At 39.4% G+C, this 26,689-nt stretch overlaps 1 protein-coding gene across 3 annotated transcripts in view; it reads left to right on the top strand.

Annotated features, from left to right (window-relative positions):
• The first annotated feature begins 262 nt into the window (after positions 1–262).
• Positions 263–26,689, top strand: part of hepacam2 (HEPACAM family member 2) — a 112,833-nt gene continuing 86,406 nt past the window's right edge. For 2 of the 3 annotated variants that reach the window (XM_043689948.1, XM_043689949.1), the window contains exons 1-3: positions 265–504; positions 9,368–9,718; positions 16,857–17,141. In XM_043689948.1, coding sequence (XP_043545883.1) covers positions 426–504; positions 9,368–9,718; positions 16,857–17,141 — 715 coding nt within the window. In that variant the 5' untranslated portion in view covers positions 265–425. Of the gene's footprint in view, positions 505–9,367; positions 9,719–16,856; positions 17,142–26,689 lie in introns of all 3 variants that reach the window. The other variant, XM_043689951.1, reaches the window with a different exon arrangement.

The following is a 26,689-nucleotide window of genomic DNA, read 5'->3' as shown; positions in this document are numbered from 1 at the left end:
CAAAGTTATCAAAGTTCCCCCTTCAGCTCAGTTGTTTGGCACGCACCTGAAATTTCACACAAAAAGGATGTATTCGAGTTTCCATTCAACAAGAGGAAACCCAATAATGCTAAATATGGATTGTCAATGTTCTGGTGATCCATGTTCGAGTGTACGCACAATGGTGATTTATTCACAATGAAATACTGTGTGATATTCCAATGTTAGCATTTCCATAGTGTGTCAGAGCTGTGAAAATGGGAGGAGATATTAAACTGATGGATAGGTGCGCTGTGTGTTTATATGTGTTATCTCTCTCTCTCTCTCTCTTTCCGTGTGTGATGAGAACCCGGAGCCAAAGCCAGAAGTAAACTCTTTTCACTGTCAAACGAAGCTGGGGCCAGTTGCACCCGACCAGGAACAGTATACGGTCACACAGGCTCTCCATGGGGCACGATGCTTTCATGGATCCCTTCAGTAGCAAAGCTCATTTCCTGCTGTATGAGATATGCATCCTGACAATAGGTAAGAAAAATAGATAAAGTTATTTGTATTTGATCATCAAAAAAAAGTTTTGAGCTTAGTTAAATAATTCAAACAATAATTCAGGGTCTGCGATTGCTGCAAAAGGCTGAATCCAACGTTAACTGACCAATTGCATGCTGTTCCCTGAAACTTTTGAATACATGTTCACTTGCTTTTAAATAAGGGTTGCAACAAAATCATCTTCTGAGGGTGACCAATATTGAGGGATTGTCTTGCATTAGGGCAGTCTACAGGTCACAAACCCACGGCATTTGGTTAAAACCCGGAGAAGCTTTCGGCTTGCTGTTGAGTGACCAGCCTCGGTTTGTTTCTCTTACCTGAAGCTTTTACACAGAACTACGTTCAATCGATTCGGATCTATTTCTAAACCGTTTCCTCTCGCTGAAAGTCGAACAAAACGAATGAAGATGATCAGGTCGTTAGATCGAAGTGATACCTTTTACCGCCATTGCAGATAATAGTTTCATTGGAACGATATTTTTTTCCAGATATCATTCTGCTTCTTGTCACACAGGATGGCAAGTGGCGGAAGAGGGATTCGACAGTGCACATTGTGAACTTGTGGACAAGTTTCTGCCTCTGTCCATGAGAAGATTCAATCTAAAGTTAGGAAGTGGATTTTATTTGGTGATCTGTAAAACTACATTCTTCCTGTAAAAGGAAATGTTCTGGAAAATAATGGGAAAATGCAGGGCCCATCATATTTGTTTACACTCACTTAGCTGGAACAGGCTACTTTAACTATATTAGAAATTCCAAATCTTTTTATGGCATAATTTTTGCATGAATTTTATTCACAACATATATTTCACGTTTATATTTTAATGTTAATGTCACCCCTGCCATAACTGATGCCAGATAAATTAGTCTGTAATTAAAATCTGTGATCCACAGAGTGGAACCTAAGTATCAAGGAAATTATCAATAGGTAAACCTGTCAGCCCCTACGATTATTGCTGCTTATAAAGTGGCAACAACACAATTGCAGAATTGTTAAATGCTATTTTACCTGGCCCCAACGTAAAATGCAAATCTAAATATAAATAAGTATTCTAAAATACTATTTCATTACCATTACAACCCAAACATGAAGTGGGTGATTGGAGGGTTCTGTTCTTTCATTTTGTCGCTGAGAAACCCAGGGGAATGGGCAGGACCCTAAGTGCAGGGGATCATCAAGGTCAAAATGAGTGAAAGAGAAGGCAAGTAAACGAGGAAGTCAAAATCAGAAGACACCAAATGTGGGTTTGAAATCTTGGATATTGAAAGATGCACAAATGTTTCAGACATCAAAGGCAGGAAGTGGTCAGTGATTGCAAGCCATGAACAATCAATAGTCCCCAAAAGGCAAGAAGTTGAGTTGGTATCAGGATATGACAGGTTGAAGCCTTTGATCAAAGATTTTGACTGTTGTGTTTGGTAAACCTTCTGCACTTTCCAAAACATAGCCAGCAGTGCAGTGGCAGCAAAAACTCTCACATCAGGAGGACATCTCTCAGTTGGATTCCATCTAAGGTCAGTGCTAATGGTATGTGTGCTGTCATAGGTGAGGCCTGCTTGTAGAATGTGGGGCAGGGAGCTTCCGAGCTAGCCAGGATAGTTAGGGAACAATGGTGGCAATTTTGGGAACTTTTGAGAAATGGAGCAGGGGAACCAGTGTGATACTTGCAATCCAGCTAGATTTTTTAATCAGATTATCCCGGCCGAGAAGTAGTGAGCATACCACATATGCCCCTTCATGGCTTGGCAACCTGCCATTGGCAAACTATTGTGGCACGGTATCTTCTCCATCACCCGTGGTTCCAGCCCACTTCCTCCCCATTCCCATTTATATTCCAAAAAATCTTCTCCAAGTGTAATAGGTTTTGGAACTTTTCAAGTTCAGATGTATTTTAGCTTTTTTACCTCGGTAGTAATTTGGGAAAGTAGGACATCTATTGAATGTCAGCACACTCAATTTTCAACCCAATGATTTGGAATAAAACTTGGACTCAGCCATAGTTAGGAAATCTGCTCCATTCGTAGACATAAAGTCATACAGCATGGCAACAGACCTCTTGGTCCAACCAGTCCATGCCAAGCATTATCCCAAACTAAAATAGTCCCTTGCCTGCACTTGGCCCATATCCCTCCAAACCTTTCCTGTTTATGTACTCATCCAAATGTCTTTTAAATGTTGTAACTGTACGCACACCCACCACTTCAAAGATCAAAGAGTCATCTTGCAGGGAAACAGACCCTTCAGTCAAACCAGGCAGAAGTGGGTGCTGCAGATACTGGAGGTTAGAGTCAAGATTAGAGTGGTGCTGGAAAAGCACAGCAGGTCAGGCAGCATTTGAGGAGGAGGAAAAATCAACATTTCAGGCAAAAGCCCATCCTCAGACCTCTAACCTTCAGTCAAACCAGTCCGTGCCAAACGTAATCCTAAACTAAACTAGTCCCACCTGCCCGCTTCGGTCTCATATCCCTGAAAACCTTTCCTATTCATGTACTTATTCAACTACCTCTCGAAGTTCATTCCACCCATAAACCACTCTCCATTTAAAAAAGTTGCCTCTTAAGTTCTTTTTAAATATTTCTCCTCTTAGTTTAAAAGTATGCTCCCTCGTCATGAATTACCCCACCATAGGGAAATGACACCTGCCATTGACCTATCTATACCCCTCATGATTTTTATAAACCTCTGAAAGGTCACCCGTCAACCTCTGACATTTCAGTGAAAGAAGTCCCAGCCTATGTAATCTCTTCCTATAACTCTTAGCCATGAAGATGACATTTATCCTTAGTGATTCAATGAAGTGATATTATTTCAAATAGATTCATATATTTCTGAACTTCCAACAATAATTCTTTATCATTTCTGCAGAATTAAGTGATAAATGCAAACATTGTGATATCTGTTCATTCGTGATTTAGTATTGTACAAACTAAACACAGATAGCAATATGTTTACAGTCGTTTGAAACTCAAAGTCAAAACTGAGTGAGATATACTCTATTTAATGACAAATATAAAATAACAAGGTAGATTGAAGATGGCAAAATCCTCCCAACTTGATGGTTTGTTGAACATTTCCTTCATTTAATGGAGTATAACTGCAGAGATATTGCAAGCTTGTACCAGTGCTTATTTCTCCTTCTAAACGTCCTTTTCTTAGTCTCTTTCTTTAGTTTCAGTCAGTTTGTTTACCCACAACCAGTCCAATTTACATGTCAATAAAGGATTTCTCTCTGTAGGCACATTTGCCTCAATTTTCCTGTGATGGCCCTAACCCTGTTAGTCATGTTACCTTTCAATTATCTACAAAAAAAATGATGAATTTTGTGCATTACAAATTGAGATTTACCAGTGAAATTTGAAGGAATTTCAATAATTCAATTAGATTACAGGCTGGCAGCATTGTTCAAATTAAAAATTACAGTTTAGCTATTTAATATTCCCATTCTTTGGATGGTACAGCAGACAATAGATAGAAGCTGCAACTAGTCCATCTACTGTTCATGACGTAAGACCCAAAATAATTGATAGCAATAATAAGTCTCAGCAGGATATGGTTGAATGTTTCATGACAACCTGCTGCCCATGACAGCAGTTCTGGCAAGTCATACAATGTAAGTCAGAATGATATTTTCATCAAGAGTAGAAAGAAGAAAATTAAAAATGGTAAGTGTCAGGAATTCCAGTCAATGCAGCTTTGATCTTTCAACTTTATTCATTTCATTTGCAATTTATTTTGGCAACACTCCTAAACAAGTAGTCAGTATTTTCCAAAACAAGCTATATTTTCTTAGTCAAATCCATTATATTTTAATTTTTATAAACATATCACTCACTCGCTGCAGCACATAGACTATTATGTTTGGTCTGATTTTTCATTTATATGTTGACTGACGTACATTGTACTTGAAAATAGTCAGTGAGACATTGGAAAACATTTTCATTGAACTAAACAGAACACAAAGTAACCCTTAATACTTTTTATGGACCAGTGTATCCTGGAAGGAGTTTTTCACAATAAGTGGAATACAGCAACTATTATATTGCCAAAATTGTTCAAAATACTGACAACACCCTGTTTTACCTCTCAACCACCAACTGCTTTACTGCAAAATATTTCCATGACCCTCTGCCCCTCAAAGTTTATCACTTTTCTTGACTTTTTAGCCACTTTTCCCACTATGTAATTCTTCAGCTAGCTATCAATTTTTTTCTGATACTACTTGAGTCATAAGAATTTTAAATTATTATATAAATACAACTCCTTGTTCTCATTACAAACAACATGTCTTTCTATTGTGTTTGATACTATTAGCATTCTATGTTACAGATGGTATCACGCAAGTAACATCATTAACATTGTGAGTTTTCAAATCTCTGATGCAAAGGGTGAATTATTTGGTCATTTAAAAGGGAAAGAAAATTGAATGAGATAATTTTGATGGGCTTTTTCCAGATGTCGCATGGTCGCAAGAAATGTTCAAGGCTAGTATTCAAAATGGTTTGCGAACAACTGATCTTTTATCTTTATTCATCACGGAATGTGTAAATCACCACAAAACCTGCGTTTATTGCCCATTCCCAATTGCTCTTGAGAGGATGGTAATAAACAGTCTTGAACTGCTGTCTTCCATGTGGAGTAGATGCACTAATAATGTCTTTGTTGTTGTTTTTGCTGTTGTTAGAGGAGGAGCATTATTGCTTTGACAACACTGAAGGACTGATGATGTAAAGGGATCAGTTGGTCTTATTCATGAGTATGGTAGAGGTCAGTGGTTTAGAAGCTTAGCATGTTGCTGCAGTACCTCATCAGTAGGTGCTCCACACTGTAATGGACATCAAGGGTTAGATTTTTGCTGGCTCTGGTCATTGCCTGGAACTTGTGTGGCTTGAAAGTGACTTACAACTTAGCTCTTTCCTAAATTAGAAAGAACTGAGGATGGTGGAAATCAGAAATTTCAGGTCTTAATTTTTGAAGAAGGATCATTGGATCCGAAACATTAACTCTGCTTCCTCTCCACAGATACTGTCTGACCTGCTGAGTTTTCCAGCAAATTCTGATTTTGTAGCTCAATCCTGTAGGTTGTTCAGATCTTGCATGGGCATGGACTGAGGAGTTGTGCATCAAATTGAACACAGTGCAATCATTACACAACTTTTCCACTTCTAACCTGATGTTGGAGGGGAGATCATTGATGAAACAAGGAAAGATGGTTTGACTTAGAACAGTATCCTAAGGATCTCCTGCTGTAGGATTTGTGTGGTGGAGAAATTCCTCCTTTATTCTAAGTGATTTCAATTTTGCTAGTCTTCCTTAATACCGTAAAGTTAAATGTTGCTTTGATGTCGACAAAAATAACTAGGGTCATTTTTTTTGTTTCTGTTTGGACCAAGGCTAAGGAAAAGTCAATGGCAAAGCGACCCTGGCAGAACCAGGAGAACCAGGGAAGTGGGAATGAGTACAAGGGAGTAGGAAAGGCAGTGGGGGTGGGGGTGGAGGTAGGGAGGGGATGTATTGGAGGTAAGGAGAGGGACTGGAGACCAGAGGACAACTTCTTGCTTGCTTTTTGTACTATTCCACTGCAGGAGGTTGCAACGGTTTCTCAGTAAGGAAATGAGCCACCTTACTGTCCTGCTGGGGAGACAGGTGATCAGGCAAGTGATGTGCCGATGTTATTAAGTTGCCATTATTTACCACTTAAAGGCCTCAATTGCTGGTGGATCAAGAAAATCATCCTTCTTGCCCACCATTTAATTCTTCTGTTGGTGACAAAGGAGTGTGGTTCTCCTCAGAACTAACTTGCCCCATAATTTCCCCTTCTTGCCAACTCTCTTGCCAGCTCCAGGGTGGGAAAATTGCACTGTGTCAAGACTCAGACTCTTTCTGTGTTTGTGCTGCTTGATAGCACTGTTGACCAGTATCCTTCTATTCCTCAATGCTACATCTCAGGCTGCACCAGTAACTATCTTTATATTGCTAATGCAACAATATTGTGTGGTCAGGGACATGCACTAAACCCAAGAACTGGACCAGATATATCTATGGGCTTTTCAATCTGAACCTACTGGGATACTCACTACATTCCTGCCTTACATTGTCTTGTCTTTGTGCACTTTGCCTCTCAGCTAGAGATAGTAACTTCATATTACTTCTGTCTTGCCTTGTCATTTAGCACATACATGGGCAGACAGCTTGCCATGGTTGGTAGCTGGCATCAGTCAAATCAAGGGTAATAGCCTTTGCTCAAGGGTCACAGCAAAGTAAGTCAAGGGGAAGATTCAGATAGCAGTCCAGGGATTTGGACATGATCAGTCAGCCACTCGCAGTGGTCAGTCAGGATTCTGTCCACCTAAGGACTGAGGAGCCAAATGTTAGGCAGCTTTCTTGAGTTTTTCTGCCCTATTGTGGGCTCTTTGTCTCCTGGAATGAGAAAGAGACCAATATTAGGGGAGATAAAGTTGGTGGAACAGATGTTTCTTTTGGCACCGATAGGGATGTGTCCTGAGTGAGTGAGTGAGTAGGCAGGGTAGAGGGCGTGTTGGGTGAGTAGTGTTGGGGTTGGGGTGGGTGACAGTGAGTGAGACATGATGTTGCAGGCAACAGTGAAAGTGATAGAGTGTGAGCCTTGGTTGGAGGTGGGTATAGTAGTAAGAGACCGTGTGAAATATCAGAGAGAAGGTGATGGCACTTACATTGGTGGAGTGGAGAAGGACGTTGACCTTTTTCCTACAGAGCTGTGCATTCTTCCGTTTGGCTGGGATTGCTGTAATCTGGGTAGAAGCCTCAGCCCAAACTGGCATAGTCTGATAGAGGCCTCCACTGCTAGTCCTAGGGAAAGAAGAAGTCTCTCTCTGCACCACTTCATCCAGTAGGACTTCCAAGTCTTTGCCTGGAAAGCAGAGTGCCAATTACCCCTTGTTGTCCATCCAGAGCAAATATCAGGAACTGTGTCGGGCAGATCTGGACAGACAGTGCTTGTTCAGATGCTCAATGGCCTGTTGAAGATGGCGTGGAGCAATTGATGCTTTTTTTTCAATGGATATCCACTGAGTGGCAAGTTGTTCTGGGAATGGTATGTTGTAAAATGGGGATTGAATTAGATGTGAGAGATGCTATAGAGGGTGATGCTATAGTTAAAAAGGTAGGTTTTAGTAAGATGCAGAGAAAAACCTCACTGAGCCTTGTGGCAAGAGTTTCTCCAAAAGACTTAAAACAACTTGCACTTAACCAAATAAATTTAAGATTAAACCTCAGTTTCCAACTAATGCAATAGGATACATTGCTATCGTTAATTTAAATGTTTATATTTAAGTTGCAGAGATGTTGTGGCATAGTAGCTATGCCCCTGCTTCTGAGCCAGAAACTATGGGTTTAAGTCCCTTTCCAGAATGTGATGTCCAAGGAAGGTTCATTTTGAACTGGCCAAATGGATTGAGTATTGATAGTAAAAGCAAAATACTGTGGATACTGGAAATCTGAAGTAAATATAGAGAATGCTGGAGAAACTCAGCAAGTGTAGCAGCATCAGTGGAGAGAGAAACAGAATTAATGTTTCAAGTCCAGTATATCTCTTCTTTAGAACTGGTGTTGAGTATCAACTTATATATCTTATATACCTTCCAACATACGCCAATAGCAAATGGCAAGAGCAGGTGTGTGATGGAAAGAAATGTCACTGTTCAGGCTACAACATGATGTAAAAGTATAAGTGCCAAAGCAATTCAGATTTCTCATGGGGCTAGTTTGCTCAATTGGCTGCACAGTCAGTATAGATCAGATTGCTGCTAAAAAAACAAGGTTTGATTTCTGTTTTGGTTGGGGGCAACTTGTGATCCGCCCTACTCATGGTGGAAGTTAGTGCACTGTTGTAACTTCTGACAGGGAACTCAAGAAGAGATATTTGGATAATGAAAAATGTTAAATGAGAAATGAAGTTGATAGTTTTGAAGTTATTGTTATTGGTTAAATTGGCTACAAGGTTCCAACAAAAAAATTAAAAATCAACTTGGATTCCTGGTCCTGATAACTTTCTAGTCATTCTGGCTGAAACGTGCTTGTTCATGGGCACTCGAGGTCAGTGCACGTGTGTCAGAGCATCCAAACACAAGTAGGCTAATGGCTTTCATTCTGGAGGATAACACATCAAAACTGGTTACTTGGGTAAGGTCTCCAGGTTTGCTGTTCTCTGTCCTTTGTCTCTTATTAGCCAAGTCATTTGAAAGGAGAATTGAGAGAAATGTAAGTGATTTCTTAAAAAAAAACAATTTTACAAGTAAACTAATGGCATGCTCTTTTCATTTGCCAACTGCAATTATTCCAACATTGATAATGAGTTTATTTCCCTGAGCATCTATTCTACAATTTCATCTGAATTCAGAAACTGAATTTTCATCATACTTTTGCAATATATTAAAAGTATTTGCTCTAATGTTGTTTTATTTTAATTGTGTGCTTTTCAGATTCAACCAAAGTGTCTGTTATAGGTAGGCTGTCAGTGGCTTTATAAGCAAATTAAAATGAGGAGTGATTATGTAATTTTAACCCCAACGCTACCTTATCCAAAAATATCTGAAGCTGCACCACAAGCAGATCTGGGAGTAGAAGAGACCCAGAAAAGTGACTATATCCCAAACTTTTAATGACAGTATAAAGTTTTTTAGTTCCTCCTCTGCACCTAATATGGCTATCTGAATCTCTCACTGCCTTATAGTTTGACAAATAATATATACAATTTTGTATTTAAACAAGTCTAAAAGTTATATTTTTCAGTTTCTAAAATATCAAACCTTTGTGGCTGTATTAAAGACTCATATGGGTTTTCAGTTTTCTTAATCTTCTCTTCAGGCTCTTATGGAGATGTTACCGTTACAGTGCCAAACATATTGATCCTGGGCACTGTTGGACAACCTTTACTGCTCCCTGCAAACTACACCACTGGAACTAAAGATCACAACATTCAGATAACATGGACTTTCCAAAGTCAATCTTCAGGCTCTATGCTTCTGGTAACTGCTGTGAACAATACCTTGACTCCTGACATGGAACATGGACACAGGTTTTTCTTGTCCCCTCCCAGTGCTTCATTACTGATTAACCCAGTGGAATTACGTGATGATGGTGAATATACTATTAAAGTGACTGTTTCTGGGATGAAGCTGGCATCAGCGAGTCGTCAACTAATTGTACAAGTCAACGGTGAGTAGACTGACAAACTTTCTTTAAACAACATGTATTTGCTAGTCAAGAGTGTTGCTCAGAGGGAGTGCAAGTCAGGAAGGTTAGCATAGGCTATGTATGACATCCAGTTCTTCCAGCAACAACTTAATATAATGCCCTCCAAGCCACTATCAAAGTTATTGCTTTTCCTGGAATTTGTTTACTTCTAATGTTTGTAGCTTCAAAGGAATCTGCACTTCTGTAAATAATGGATAGACAGCCTACAGGTAAGCTTAGGACAATCAAATTATTGTCTTAATATTTAACAGGTTTTTGAGCAACTTACTTCAGATAAAGATTCAGATCCAATTTGCTACAGTCAAAATATTTTTGCAGTACTCGTTTCATGTTCAGTGATCACTAGTGAGAGGGAATTCAATAGAACAATACTCACAAAATGTGCAGTTCCCTGGGAATGTTTCAAGGTTACTTTTGTTCCAATCATTTTGCTTATCAAACATTACTACAGATTTATATACTGCACAACCTGGAATACAAAATAAACATGACTTTCCAGTGACAGTGAACATTTAGCATTATAAGTGATGCACCTAGCAAGTTTCAAACACTAAACTAACAGGTCGTAATTTTTACCTTTTGTGCTTGCCTCGTGTAAATCTGTAGGAATCATTCACAGATAAATCATGCCAGAATTAGTCCATTACTCCTCGCATGTAGTGAGATATCTTGATGATTGCATTGCATAACAAATGCTTGCACCTCTACTTTGTTTACCTCAAACTGTCCTTTTCCTTTACAAGGGACTACTTTTGCAAGAAGATGTGCCACGAGCTGAATGTTATGCTGCATGTTCATTGATCATAAAACCAGACTTGGATTTTATGTACTTATTCTATAAAAAAAATTGCAGTGCTTTATTTGAGAGGACAAACCAAAGTGGCATTACAGCCAAATGAAAGTCTCAATAAAGTAACATAGCTTTTCAATTCAAACCATCTGCTAAATCTCAAAATTTTAAATAAAGTTTTGTCCATAGCTCACACTTTGTTCAGGAAGATGAGTGCATCAAGAATCCTAGATCTTGACCTGGCGATAAATGTGCTCCTTTAGTGTGCTTAAAATTATCATTTTTACGGTGCATTGTTAAAATAATCCAGAACTTTTACATTTTTTATTTATCACGAATAATTTGCTTCAATTTAAGACTGAAAACTAAATCAACCAGGCAAAATAGTGATTGTGGGATTCCATTGGAGATTTTGATTACATTGAATGTTTTAATGGAAGAATAGGAATTCAGGATCAAATAACAATGCATGATACTGGAGGCAGTTGAGACAGAACCTTACTGGCAATGCTTCTGCATCCCTCCAGACATCCTGTGACTATCACGAGAGACCTGCCTCTGCTATTTCCAATTTACATGTGGGATTTTGTGAATGATTCCTTCAGATTTACATGAGGCAAACACAAAAGATAAAAATTATTACCTGTTAGTTTATTGTTTGAACGTTGCTAGGTGCATCACTTATAAAGCCAAATGTCCAGCCCTTCATGCATGTAAAATGGCAACCGTTGTGCACCATTCTTTGACTTAAACTCCCTGGAAGCTGCAAGGAGTTTCAAATTAGGTTTTTCTGGTTAGATTATATTCCCTACAGTGTGAAAACAGGCCCCTTGGCCCAACAAGTCCACACCGACCCTCCGAAGAGTAAACCACCCAGACCCATTCCCCTACATTTACCCATTCACCTAATACTACACACAATTTAGCATGGCCAATTCACTTGACCCGCACATCTTTGGATTGTGGGAAGAAACCGGAGCACCCAGAGGAAACCACACAGATACGGGAAGAATGTGCAAACTCCACACAGACAGTCACCTGAGGTTGGAATCAAACCCGGGTCCCTGATGCTGTGAGGCAGCAGTGCTAACCACTGAGCCACTGTGTCGCTAATGCCGTTTGTTTCATGCTTAACAGTCTCATAGGAAAATGTGCAGAACATTGAGTTACATCTTCACATTCATTCTCCTCCTGATGCTGGCAAACCACTTCCTCATCTGTAACCAGGCATGAGTCATCCAGGTGACTGCATTGACATGCTTGGTGAAAATTATCCAAGAAACTTTAACTTGTTTTTAAATCGAGGGGCAACCCTACATCATTGCACAACTTGCAACAGGGATTTTAGCATTAAGGAGTGTGGTGTCTTTTACATGTCTCTACTACACATACGTATTAGAAGAATGAAAGGCTTGTCATGTGTGGAGCATTTAAGGACTCTGGATCTGTACTTGATGGAGTTTAGAAGGACGAGGTGGGCTCTCAATAAAACATACTGAATACTGAGAGACCTAGATAGAGTGGATGTGGAGATGATATTTCCAATAGTGGGAGAGACTAGGACCTGAGGGCATATTGTCAGAGTGAAGGGATGATGCTTTAGAACAGAGATGAGGAAGAATTTCTTCAGCCAGAAGATGGTTGATATGTGGAATTCATTGCCACGGAAGGCTTGGAGGCCAAGTCTTCGTGTGTACTTAAGACAGAGATAAATAGGTTCTTGATGAGTAAGGGGACCACGATACAGGGAGAAGGCAGGAGAATAGGGTTGATAAATATGTCATTCATGATTTGTGCTGCTGCGTCGGCATGATTAGTGGTTAGCACTGCTACTTCACATTGCCAGAAACCTGGGGTTGATTCCAGCCTTGGGTGACTGTGTGATGAGTAAGGGGACCACGATACAGGGAGAAGGCAGGAGAATAGGGTTGATAAATATGTCATTCATGATTTGTGCTGCTGCGTCGGCATGGTTAGTGGTTAGCACTGCTACTTCACATTGCCAGAAACCTGGGGTTGATTCCAGCCATTGGGTGACTGTGTGGAGTTTGCATGGGTTTCATCCAGGTGCTCCAGTTTCCTCACACATTCCAAAGATATGCAGGTTAGGTGGATTCGTCATGTTAAAGTATCTAGGTATGTGCAAGCTAAATGGATTATAGGTTAGGATGGGGGCCTGGGTCTGGATCTGGATCTGGATCTGGGTGAGATGTTCTTTGGTGGGTGGGTGCAGACTAAATGGACTGAATGGCATCTTTCCATACTGTAGGGATTCCATGATTTTATGATTGAAAGGCAGAGCAGACTTGATGGGCTGACTGGCCTAATTTTGCTCCTATATATTATGGCTTTCTGGTCTATATCATTGTGAAAATTTAAATCACTTTTCTACCACCACTGTCCACTTGTCTTGTGGGCTGCTGATACACAAGAAAGTTTTCACTCTTCAGTCATGTGTTCACAAACCAGGTTCTGCATAAAATAAATACTTTGGCTATTCAAATTTGGCAAATCCACAGGATACACCTCCAAAACTTGATTTTCACAAAGTTTGTAAAGTCTGAGTCATCTTTTCCTTACTTGTTTCTTCTTTCTCTGTTCCCATTTTTCTCTGTGCCTCATCCACTCTAGTAATTTGCCGCTAAATTAAAATTGAAGTGCCCTTTTTTTAAGATTGTATGAATTCTGTTTGATATCCAAAATAGTGTTGATATTGTGCATTCATATTTCTAGTATGAGTTGTGTATAACCAATGTTGGTGAGGGCGTGACCAGCGTGCGATGGGAGTTTGGTAGAAATATGCAGAGTAGGCAGGTCATGATATTTGTCAGTGTGTAAGGTTAATGTGATGTTAGCACCATTACCTTCAAGTTCAATATTCCAGCCTACACCGCCTTTTAATCATATATAATTGAACATGTTTTCAGCAATAAGAAAGGCTCTCTTCCTCAGACATGTTTAACAGGATCATCCATTGCATTCCAGGTTATGATGTGGGCTTGGCGGCCAATTGCCTATCACTAATTGGAGCTTGAGAAGGTGGTCTTCACTTACTTCAGTTCATGTGATCAAGGGGATCTCATAGTGTTGTTATTTATGGAGTTTCAGGATTTTGATCTAGCAATGATGTATGAATGGAAATACATTTCCAACTCAGGATAGTGTATAATCAGAGGTAAACTCGAATGTGGTGGTCATTCTGTTCATGCCTTATTGTCTCGTCCTGTAATGTGATTGAGTTTGGGAGAACTTTAAAAGAAAGCTTGGTGTATTGCTGTAGTACATCTTAAATATGTAGAGTATCGACATTCTGCAGTCATGATGGATCAGTGGTGGAAGGAGCAAATACTTCAGGCAATGGATTAGGTGCTGATTAAGTAATTTTGTGCCGCATAGAGTCAAGTTTCCTGAGTGCAGTTGGAACAGCACTCATCCAGGAAGTGAAGAATATTCCATCATAATCCTGTCTTTCTTAGCAGAGAATATTTGTAGAATTAGCGAGTGAGTTAATTGTTTCAGAATTTCCAACCTCTGACCTGTTCTAATGGTCACAGTGCTACAGATTGATTTTTGGTCGATGTGAGCCCACAGCATCTTGGTAGCGGAGGATTCAGGATTGGTGATGTCATTGAATGTGATTAGTGAGGATAGTCATTGTCTTGTCTTTGTACAGCATGAATGTTTCTTGCCACTTATGAAAGCCGGAATGTTGTCCAGTCTTGCTGCATGTGGGCTCAAACTTCTCAATTAGTTGAGCAGTTATTCGTGCAACTGAACAGTAATGATTGGACAATGAACATCCCCACTTGTGACCTTATAATGGAGGGAAGATCATTGATAAAACAGCTAAAGATGCTACCTGAATAGCTTGTGCAGCAATGTCATGGGGCTGAGATGATTGTTCAAATGACCAAAACCACCTTCCTTTGTGCCAGGTATGACTCCAATCAGAGGAAACAAACTCACATCAATATTTTTCGCACCCTTTGATGCCCCATTATAATGAGTGTTTCGTTGATATCAAGGGTAGTTCCTCTCCCCTGGCCTCTGGAATTGAGTTATTTTGTCCATGTTAGAACCATGAAGCAATGTTACCCAAGTGGAGCCCAAACTGGACATCAGCTATTGAAGTGTAACTGTCATTTGATCGCAATTTCTATGACCATGCTAATGATTAATGGGTTGATAGTTGACTGGATTGGATTTGTCCCACTTTTCATGGACAGGGTTTTTAAAATTCAAATATGGTATGTGGGCATCATTGTCTGGGCCAACATTTATTGCCTATCCCTTGTTGCCCTTGACCTGGTAGCAGCGAGTTGCCTTCTTGAGCTCCATCTGCTGTAAGTAAACCCACGATGCCATTAGAAAGGGAGTTCCAGACTTTTGACACAGTGAACTGAAGGAACAGGGATAAATTTCCAAGTCAGGATGGTGAGTGGACTTGAACAGGAATTTGCAGGTGGTGCTGTCCACATGTATCTACTGTCCTTCTCCTTCAAAATGAAAGTTATTGTGGCTTTGGAAAATGCTACCTCAAGAATCCTGATGAATTCTTTCTGTGTATTTATAGACAGTAAACTCAGTGGCAGCAGTTTGTACTGAGGGAGAGGATGCTGACAAAGAGTCAAGAGAAGCAGAGATGGTAAAAGTAATGCACAGTGTGAAAATTGACAGGCAGAGTGTAATGGAAAAATTGGCTTTCTGAGGGTGGATAGTTTGTCTTGTTTGAATGGCTTACAACTCAGGTTGTGAAGAGAATTGTGAATGGAATTAGCAGAAGAACTTGCCACAATCTTCCAATCTTTCATAGTTATGCAAATAATATTAAGAGGATCGGAGTGGAGTGAATCTGACACCTCTATTCGAGAAGGGGTGTAAGGATATTTTTGTTCAATATAGGCCAAACAGTTGAACATCAGAGGTAGCTAAAGTTTTAGAAACAATAATTAGGAAAAAGTTAATAAGGACATAGAGAATTTAGAGTTAATTAAGGAAAGCCAGCGTGGGATTTGTGAAAGACAAAATGTGTTTGGTTCAGTTACTTTAATTTTTTTTTGATGAAATAACAGTGAGGTTTATGAAGGAAATGCAGTGGATGTTTTCTGCATGGATTTTAGAAAAGCATTTGACAGTTTTCCACATCAAAAACTGGTTAACAATAATTGAGACTCATAGGAGTGTCAGGAGCAGCTTAGCTCAAAAGGTAGCAATTACAGTTAATCACATTGGTTGATGTGGTGAGTCAGGAGTCACTTTTGGCTACTCGGATAGAGATGGCTGATTTTGTTTCCTGAAGATCATGAGCAATCCAGACTCTTTTTGGGACAATACTAGTTTCATTGTCACCATTATCGAGTTTTCCCTTTAAGATTCCTTTAATTATTAATGATTAAGTTTCTCAGAGGCATTAAGAAATTTAGGAACCCGTCACTGGAATTTAAACTATTGCATCTAGATTACTCATTCATTAGCATAACCACTCAGCTACAATTTCTACTGGTGAGACAAAAATACCGTTAGTGCATCGCTGATTAAGCGCTTCAAAAGATTGAGGCAGATTCCAGGACAGGAAAGGGTTTGGAGATTATAGCAAACCGTATGGACTAATCATCAAAATTCATCGATAGAAAGCAAAACGACCAAAGTGTAAGCTTCATCGGATATTGTGAGATTTTGCTCCACTTCCTGGTTTTCTCACACATTTTTGATTCCTACTGGGCTCTAATATAAGTATTTTAATAACATTTTAAGGAACTGAGTTTTTAATGGCCTTGTGGAATTTGTGATTCTGTCAAAACTGCTGAGTCATAAGTCAAATGGCAGATACACTTTTTCTCTGAGTTCTTCCCTTTGTCAATCCCGAATTAAAAAAAGAGGACGCGATAACAAAAACAAGCATGCAGTCCTAACACACCTGCAGCAATGGTCCTTGTTTGCCTGGAACCTGACTGGCATCTTTGATTTGTCTGCTCACAAATTGTTTAAAATGCAATGCAAATAAGAATGTTAATTATTTTCACAGAAGATTGTTTATATGTAACAGCCTGATTGAACTAATGTGCCAATATTTTTAAGATCTTTATTTTTGCAATTCATTTTACTGAAGCGCAAATCTGGAGAGTGTCACACTCAACTGTCTTCCAGTAAGGGAGAGTGCTGCACTTGGTGGAAGAAGTCATAGAATCTACTTTTTAATTTGTTCCGAGGCTAAAAAAAAATGAATAATATGCAAAGTTTGCAGTCAGCTTTGTTGAGGTTATCAGCAGTGACATTTTGACTTTTATTTTTTGTACTTTTATTTTGCAGTTCCTGTTTCTAAACCAGTCGTGCGTAGTGACCCAGCTTGGGGAGCAGTGGAGTATGTGGACAATGCAACGCTCTCCTGCAATGTGACTAGAGGCACAAAGGTCATTTATCAGTGGCTAAAAGATGGGAAACCCTTACTGCCAAGCTCTCGTCACATCTTTTCCTCAGACAACAAGATGTTATTCATTTCTCCCGTTTTAAAAGACGACCTTAGCAATTACACGTGTGTGGCAAAGAACCCAATCAGTATGAATGAAAGTGAACCAATTGCACCAAATATTTACTGTAAGTCATACATTAAATGTTGATATCTAGGAATAGTTCCAAGTGTTAAGGGAGTGCTGATTTAAATATAGTGTAACATCTTGGAATTTATTAAGTGTATTATGTTGAAGGCAATGTTGATAGCCCAGAACAAAGAAAATGGTTCAATTTCACAAACAATGATAATGTATTCTCCCATGAGAATGACCAATCTTGACAGTCACGAACTGGAAGATAGGATTTTTCAACAATTAAAAATGTTACATTTTGTCATAAAAAGGTGTAGAATAACTGTGCATGAGGAAATTTGGTCTCCCCGGCATGATTAATGACATGATATCTTGGCACACACAGAAACCTTATAGTGTAAACATGATGTATGACTTGAAGTGGAATGTGTACCCAATCTCAAGTAGAAAGACAATCACAGGTGTGGACATGATATCCTGCAGCAGGTCATATTGCGGCTGTACAGGATATTGGCTAGGCCACTTTTGGAATATTACGTACAATTCTGGTCTCCTTGCTATCGGGAAAGATGTTGTGAAACTTGACAGGGTTCAATAAAGACTTACTAGGATATTGCCAGGGTTGGGGGATTTGAGCTATAGGGGACATGATATCCTGCAGCAGGTCATATTGCGGCTGTACAGGATATTGGCTAGGCCACTTTTGGAATATTACGTACAATTCTGGTCTCCTTGCTATCGGAAAGATGTTGTGAAACTTGACAGGGTTCAATAAAGACTTACTAGGATATTGCCAGGGTTGGAAGATTTGAGCTATAGGGAGAGGCTGAATAGGCTGGGGCTGTTTTCCCTGGAGCATCAGAGGCTGAGGGGTGACCTTTTAGAGGTTTATAACATCATGAGGGGATAAATAGACAAAGTCTTTTCCCTGAGCTGGGAGAGTCCAGAACTAGAGGGCCTAGGTTCAGAGTGAGAGGGGAAAGATATAAAAGGAACATAAGGGGCAATTTTTTCATGCAGAACGTGGTGCATGTATGGAATGAACTGCCAGAGGAAGTGGTGGAGGCTGGTACAATGACATAATTTAAAAGGCATCTGGATGGATATACGAATAGGAAAGGTTTAGAGGAATATGGGCCAAGTGGTGACAAATGGGCCTAGATTAGGTTAGGATAACTAGTCAGCATGGACAAGTTGGACTGAGGGGTTTGTTTCCATGCTGTACATCTCTATGATTCTATGATTATAAATGGAGACATGATGAACTAAATTTCTAACTCAAATGTGTTAAGAATGAGGCAGAAAATCTAGGAGGGGGAGGCAATTCAGACCAACCACTGATGCATTCCTGACAGCAGTGAGCTTGGCCTGATCCAGGGATTTACAATAGATAAGGCACTAATTTGGAGAAATTTAACCATGTCAGTGTTACCCCTGGCAGAGTGGCCACTGACAATGTGCAAGGTAACTGGGTCTTTGGAAATAGCCTTTCCCTGGCAGTTTCAGGGGTGTTGATTAGAGCCAGAGGATCCATGCTGTAAAGATGGGAATGCATCATGCAAAACCACAATTGCAACTGAGACCAATCCAACAGAAAGATTTTCCACTTACCCTTGGTGAAATTACTGGTTTGTATTTCAGTTCTTTGGTTCCTGCTGCCCGCTCCTGAATTGGAGCCTCCAAGCTGAGGTGGCCTCCCAATCTCTGAAATGCCCAACAGTGCCCAGCTTTCCCACTGGGGTTGCCAACTTCAGTTCCTCTGAATTGGCAGCAATATGACTCCAGAACTGAACAGGGGTGGATGTGGAGGTAACCATAATTATTGCTGCAGTGATCTCCCTTCTAGTAAGCTCTGACTCAGGGACCCCTTTCAATCCTAATGGCGGGTCCTGAAAAATCTAGTCCATTACAATATCTTGCCACAAATGGAACTATGATATCCCAAAACAGTAATACTTGCTTAGAAGCCAATAATATCTGAGCTTGTGGAATTCTTTTTTTCATTACAAGGCAAAAACGGCATTAAAAATGTGCGAATGACACATACTGATCTGATTGGTCTTGTATGCCATAAAATGGAGTTCCAGTATGACCTGTATATTCATTTCCCTGTGTAACTCATTGTTACTGTTCTTACTTTCCTCTCTGGAACAGATTAAAGACAGGACTGGGTGAAGAATCAGGGAAGGAGCAATTCCACTGCCTTCACCAGTCATAATTTGGTATTGCAATTGGCAGTGTATGTTAGATTTCCCAAAAAGGTGACAGTACTTTCCAAATAGGTGGTAATAATAGAGAGAGGTAACAGATGATATATTTCCTCATATCATCTAACTTGTACAGATGAAAATATAATTGAAAACTCACTGTAAACTGATAATGAAGTTAACCTCAGAAAGTTCTCTCAGGCTGGTTGAGTGATTGGGGAACATCGTTTTTGAATCTAGAGTTCTTATGGGAATGTTACCACAACATGAGAATGATAACTTGTGTCACCTAACTGAATTTCACACTCACATGGAAGGCTGAGATTTCCACACCGCAGTTATTTCCTATGTCTGCACTGGAGAGATTGCAGTGGAGATTCATCAGGATGTTGGCTGGGTTGGAGAAGTGAAGAGACATTGAATAGTCTTTTTTTGCTTGGAACAGGGAATTTTGATATGTGGCCTCATTGAAGTGTGTATGTTTATGAGGGGCACGGGTGTAATGGAAAGGAAGCAGCTGTTCCCCTTTGTTCACGGTTAAGTAACAAGGAGGCATAATTTTAAGGTGAAGGTCTGGACTTTTAGAAGGGATTTGAGAAAACTCTTCTTCACCCAGAGGGTGTTGGGAATCTGGAATGCACTGCCTGGGAGGATAATTGAAGCAGGAAACCTGAGAACCTTTTAAGATACTTAAGTGAGCACTTGAAATTTCATAACTTTCAAGGCTATGCAACAAGTGCTGGAAAATAGGATTCATATAAATAGGTTGGTGCAGATTTGTTAGACTGAAGGACTTCTTCTGAGATCTGTGACTCTGTGACTCAGTTGTTTTTTATTACACGCTGTCCTGACCTTTTCATTCGAGATGTTGTCCTGCATCACAGAGGAGTGTGTGACATTGCTCATGAATTGGTTCAGCTTCTTCAATCATTTGGAACCTTTTGCACAAAAACAAAAGAACATATACAAAAGACCTCAATTATCCAAATGAGATGGGCAGGCACTATTTCGTTCAGATCATTGATTATTTGGTTAATTGATTTCCTCTGGGGGTCAGAGTTTTCTGAGTGCGAGACCCCGGCCCCCGCATACCCCACCACCTGCCTGCCCAACTCCATCCGCTCCCACCCTGCTCCCCTGCCCACCCCAACCCCATCCAACACTGCCCCCACCCGTCCACCCCCAACCCTACAGTCCCAACCCCGCACCCCATTCCGTCCCCACCCACCGTCTCACCTCTATCCACACACACACACACACACACACGATATCTCAGACTGTTAAGCTCCTGGGAGGTTGAGGAGAGATGAACTGGCTCACCGTCTTTATTGACCTGATTCCGTCAGTTGATAACAGCAAGGTTAGTTTTAAAGGTTTCCCTTCACTTGTGGACATATTTTTCTCAGACCCAAAAGAACATTTATTTTAGAAGGAGCAGTTTAGCCAGAATTTCTTAAATTTTTAAAAAGATTGACTTGATTGATTACTATACCTGAAAAAATACACTAAGACAGCTTACAATTCAAAATAAGAGGTCAGTCTAAAAAGGTAGAAGTTAAAAAATATCCCAGTCAGTCTCTGAATTGTTTGGAAACAAGAGATATCAAATGTTGTGGCTGTTACAGTGAAGATTGCCAGTTCAGTTGATGTTGATGTCGACCAGTTTTGTGATTTTTAGTTTTGCAGATTGGCTGAAATTCCGTAATTGAGATATCTTTTGACTCTGATTGAATTCCACAAAACAGGTTGAAGGAAAGTTGGTCATTGTCCTGCCTTTTTTCACAACTGATTTGCAGCACCCTAAGAAAGTCTACCTCTACCTGCAACACAGGGATGACGAGGGATAGTTGTTCAACCGTGATCTTCACTGTATACTAATGCTTAAATCCAGACTAGTACACTTGAGAACAGTCAGTCTGATTAACATACTCCAATAGAGTTAAAACTGGCTTTTTAACTCCTATCCTTGTGTGTTGTTCAAAGAGAAAACACAAGATGTGTCCATCATATGGGACATAATTTGCACAGCAGCTTGCTGTTGAGCAAGGGTAAGTAGTCTCTCATAATTTTTGTAGTCACAAGAAATCATAGTCCAAAATATTTTGATTTGCCTCTTCTTCCCTTTGAAGGGCTGTTGTTTGAAGATTTATTTGCATCTCTAGTTGTGACATTCTTTGGTCTTCCTCTCCCCAGTCACTTAATTTATGTCTGCAATTATTTTGGCCTATATCTAATCTGTATCAGCCTCTGACCTGATCTTGTAGCCACAGTATTTATTGATCAATAACTCACCAGGATACTTAATGGTCATGCCATTGAATATCAAGGAGTGATGACTGTTATGATGCCAGTTTTATTGAATCCTGAGTGGTAAACTCCCCATATTAACCACAGGATGGACTTTTGAATTAATTGGGAAGCATCAAGGGAAACTTCAGATCTGTAGTTGCCTTGCATCAAGTCAGTTATTACGTAGGGCTGGCAATGTACTTCCGGAATAGGGGAGAATCCATACAGTTTTTAATGGTTTGATTAAAATGTCTGACTCCACAGTTTAGCTTCATATTCAGTCAATTCAACCAGTGCACAGAATAACCAATTATTCATACTTCCACATTTGTAATGTGAATCCAGTGTTTAAGGAAGTTAAAAGAAGTGTCCATAACTATATTACTTAAATGGTAAGTCAGGAGATAGCCTTTGAGTCACTTAACAAAAGAACTTTAGCTTGGACAACTGGTTAAAGCAGTGAGCAGCTAAACCATTCTGACTAGGAAAATCAGACAACCAATTCGTTTGAGCTTCAACAGTGTGCAAGATGAGATTCCTGCAGGAATTCCCATATCTCATTATTGTAGAACATACTCTGCTGGAAATGCAATTATATGAATGCCAAATTTGAGAAGTGCATGAGACAACATTGGTACCATCCCACAGCAATGCTTGTTTATTTGATATGTTTCATGGATTCTCTTTTACTTTGGAATTCCATGTCTTGTAAAGTCACAAAGCTGGAAAGGAGACAACTATAGATCTATAATTTTTGTTTACATTTATTAGACTGACTTCTTGTCCAACAATAGTACTAAAAGTAAAAAATCTATTTACATTCTTGTTGTCAGTATTTTCCAGCATGGTTTGGATCAAGTCTTCCTCTATTTCTTCTTGTAAAAATGATTTAAATTCTGGAAGGCCCTCATTTTAAGTCCCATTATTACTTTTGTCATTTTATTTTGAGACCTGACCAGAACCATTGTATGACAAATTTAGAATGCAGTATGACATTCCAAATGTGGTCTTATGGTATATCCCAGAACTTGGTTTATTCAAAGCAAACAGCCTGGAATTAGACACTGAAATGACCCAGCTGTTTTCAAGGATAACTTGTATCATGTAAATGTCAGATGAATAATATGAATTTACAGTTAAAATGCATTTTAACTCACACATTCTTTCGTGAAAAAGTATAGTTTTTAATTTTAATTTTTAAAGTGAAATCTATTGATTCTCAATGAATGTTGCATTTGAGTATTCTTTAAAGGTGCTATTGTTGAACTATTGCAATTTATAGGTATATTCCTTTTTCCTACCTGAGGTAAGTAGAAAATGATGACTATAAATTGCATTAAGTGACTCAAAGGCTATCTCCTGACTTACCATTTAAGTAATATAGTATTGTTGATTCATAAAAATATCTTCATCTAATAACATTAAAGCAAGATACTATGTTGGTATATATTTTGAACAAATACGTTTTCCTATTTATTTGTGAAATACTAGAGAGTGTGATAATGGTGATGGGGGAAGTGATTGCAAACGAGCAGTTGATTTTGATTTGGCTTTAGGTCTATGGAATTGCATACACAAGATCAGAAACAAGGATAATCTTCTGCTGATCATCTATGACATGATGCAGTAAAGCATAAAACACGTTTGTGCTTGTGCAATAGGGTGCCCAAGAAGTAAACTGTACCGATTGTAATGACTGTTGTTAGGCAAGTGACAGTGCGGATGGTTAGTTACTGAAATTAGACCTTGTGCACTTCAGAAGTTGAGTCCAATCCATCTGAAACATTGGAACAGCTATAATAGCTAAAGTCTAAACTCCTATCTGAAAGATCATGGGGAATAAATTGAGTAGCACCTGCATTGATTAGAACGGTTCAACCAGACAGACCTCATATAGAATATGTGCTCCCTGATTGGGACTGTTAATCTAGTTCAATAGAGACCCCTGGCTGACAGATATAAACAGGAGTGTCAGGGGTTGTGTTCACTCCAGCAGACGGTTCTGAGCTAGCTGGGTTAGTGTCATGAACTATGCATGTGTAAATAAAGGGGGACTTGGTGACGGAATACCGGCCTTCATAGAATTATTTCAGTATCCAAAATAGATTGGGGTTTGCAACTTGATTGAAATGAGAAAGCATGGCATCCTTGTGCTGTCTGTTTTTTGTGTGTGGCTAATGCTGACCATGCTCACTGGCTCTGCAGCTCAGCATGGAATTAAAAACTGTAATCTTCGAACATGAATTAACTCTACCTGTGCTGCTTAAATGTAACCTCTGTCTCTTAAAGTGAAGGGGCATGATGAATAGAATAGGTGCGAGACATCAAGCAAGAAATGTATTTGTCCTGGGACACTGAGGAATAGCACATCATGGGATAGAGGTCCTGTACAGCACATTAAAAGGCTTCCAAAGATTTTCTAATAGTACATGGGAGGTCTTAGTGCCTGAGCTTAAAAAGAGGAGAGATGTCCTGCATTCAGAAGCAGTGGGCTAGAGACTGTTGGCACGTGCTCAGAAGGCTGTGAAACCAAGTAGCTGTGGAGTTCAGAAAATCAATGGCCACACACAAAGTGACCATGGTAAATAAATACTTTCTCAAATACAAAACATGAGTAACAATGTAGCTAGTCTCAGTTGCAGAAATCTACCAGAACAGTATTGCTCACCTACCAATGGTAGCTACCAATTAGAACTCATTCCTAACATCAACGGAATTCACTTCACCCTCACAAAGTATCACTGCTGCAAGTCAGACATCAGATTTCACAGCTTCCTCACAATGGCTGCTGATTTAATTTCTTTAGTGGGGAGGTTATGTTCCATTAACAGAATGTAATAGTATCCCAATTGTGTAATTTGGAAAATCACAGATTTTCCTGTGTCATTTTCCATATTCAGTTTCAACTATGCTTTTTTCATTAAAAGACTATTTGATAACAAGGATATTTCATTGGACCTTACATTTGCATGAATAAACTAATTGATTTAGCTATTTTACAAGGGTCAACCACTATTTTGAAAAATTTAGTGTGCTAGCATTCCCAAATCTCAAACTGGTAGAATTCCCAATTCCTTAGCTTTCTCCTGATCCTTTTTTACTTAAAGAGTCTCAGTAGCATTTTAGCTGATTGCTTCCATGCACAAATGATGTACATCCACTGTCTAATACATCATAATTGAAAAACTCTGCGATCAACACACCCATCACTGGGCTGGAATTTTTTGTGAATAAAATATTGCCTTTTCTGCAGCTCCATCTTCTTTCAAATCTGCTGTTTAATTTTGAGTTTCAAATACTTTATTATGGTGTTTGGGATAGGTCATGGCAAAATGGTATTTTGAATCACACTGGAATATTTATTGATGACACCCTGATCATTTCTACGGTTTGTTTGCTGATTGTAAATCCCAAATTCTCTTCTCAAAACCATCAGTATCATATCTGTTGATTACTGTTCTCTTTGTACTGTCACATTGATCTGAATCTAGGGAGCCTTGCCAAATTGTTGACATTATCTGAGGTATTGCCAATTCCTCCCATAGTGCTATGAATGCTACTAAGAATGCTACATTTGTCCTAGTAGAGTATGTTTATCTACAAATTTAACTTCTGTCAAGAATTCTGTCCACACTTCACACTTCAGGCACAGTCCAATACCTTAAATACCAGCACAGATTGGGCAATTAAATTTCTGCAGGCAAGCACACAACATACTGAATTCCATTGTGTATTTTTCAATATTACTATCCTAATCCTTTTTAAATTTGTCAAAATCCGACTACACCTCATAACCAGTCAATCTTCTTTATTTTGTTGATATATTTTATCCATGAAAGTTGACAATCTGTCTCAACCATCATCCATGTTCAAATCATTAGGCTTCAATTCTGAAAAAAAAAATTCTTAGTTTGCTTCTGTGTACGAACAGAAATGCTAAGGCCATACCTTGCTTGCTCTTTGGTGAAAAAGTAACCTAGGCCCATATTGTAACTACATTTTTCCACTGGTCATATTTTCACATTTTCAGAAAATAATCATTCCCCAAAATGTTAATTTTTGAGTCAACCATCTTCTACTACCAACAGTTACCCAAAAGATAACTACATTTAAACAATATTCAACTCCACAATTTTATGTGCGCCACCGATTATTTGCTCCCCATATTTATACAAATAATTCAAAACCTGTTAACTCCACAGAAATATATCCATCACTGATTCTCTCCATTCCATTTGGTCTTAGGCATTCCTTTAGACCAGATTGGATGATAACAGATAGCTCACGTTTGCACATTGTGTTAGTGATGCAAGGATAGCACAATGTTGGCACTTAGAAATCAGCTGATTGTCAGAAAATCTAACCATGGAATGAACAAAGAACAATTTCAAGCCTGAGCCGATCCAAATCTACTGTCTAAACCTGTTGTCCAATTCTTAAGCATTCTGTATCTCTCTGCTGCCCATCTACTTATGAATCTGTCCAGATGCATCCTAAATGAATCTACTGTACCTGCCTCTACCACCTCTGCTGGCAATGCATTCCAAATGCCCACCACCCTCTGTGTGAAGTATTTGCCACCTGTATCCCCCTTAAACCTACCACCTCTCACCTTGAAAGTGAAATCTCTCGTTATTGAATCCTTCACCCTGGGAAAAAACTTGTCTCTATCCACCATGTCTATACCCTTCATGATTTTGTGAACCTCAATCAGGTCCCCCCTCAATCTCCTTTTTTCTCATGAAAACAAACCTAATCTACTCAACCTCTCTTCATAGCTAGCACCTTCCATACCAGGCAACATCCTTGTAAACCTTCTCTGCACCCTCTCCAAAGCGTCCACATCCTTTTGGTAATATGGTGACCAGAACTGTATACAGTATTCTAAATGCGGCTGAACCAAAGTCTTGTACAATTTTAACATGACTTACCAGCTCTTATCTCTTATACTCAATACCATGTCCAATGAAGGCAAGCATACTATATGCCTTCTTGACCACTCTATCTACCTGCGCAGCCAACCTTCAGGGTACAATGGACCTGCACTACCAGATCTCTCTGCCCATCAACTTTTCCCAAGGCTCTTCCATTCATTATATAATTC

The sequence above is a fragment of the Chiloscyllium plagiosum genome, chromosome 5 (genome assembly GCF_004010195.1).
Source record: "Chiloscyllium plagiosum isolate BGI_BamShark_2017 chromosome 5, ASM401019v2, whole genome shotgun sequence".
Classification (NCBI taxonomy): Eukaryota; Metazoa; Chordata; class Chondrichthyes; order Orectolobiformes; family Hemiscylliidae; genus Chiloscyllium; species Chiloscyllium plagiosum.
Note: the sequence above shows the minus strand (reverse complement) of the source record. Positions and strands in the feature narration are given on the sequence as shown.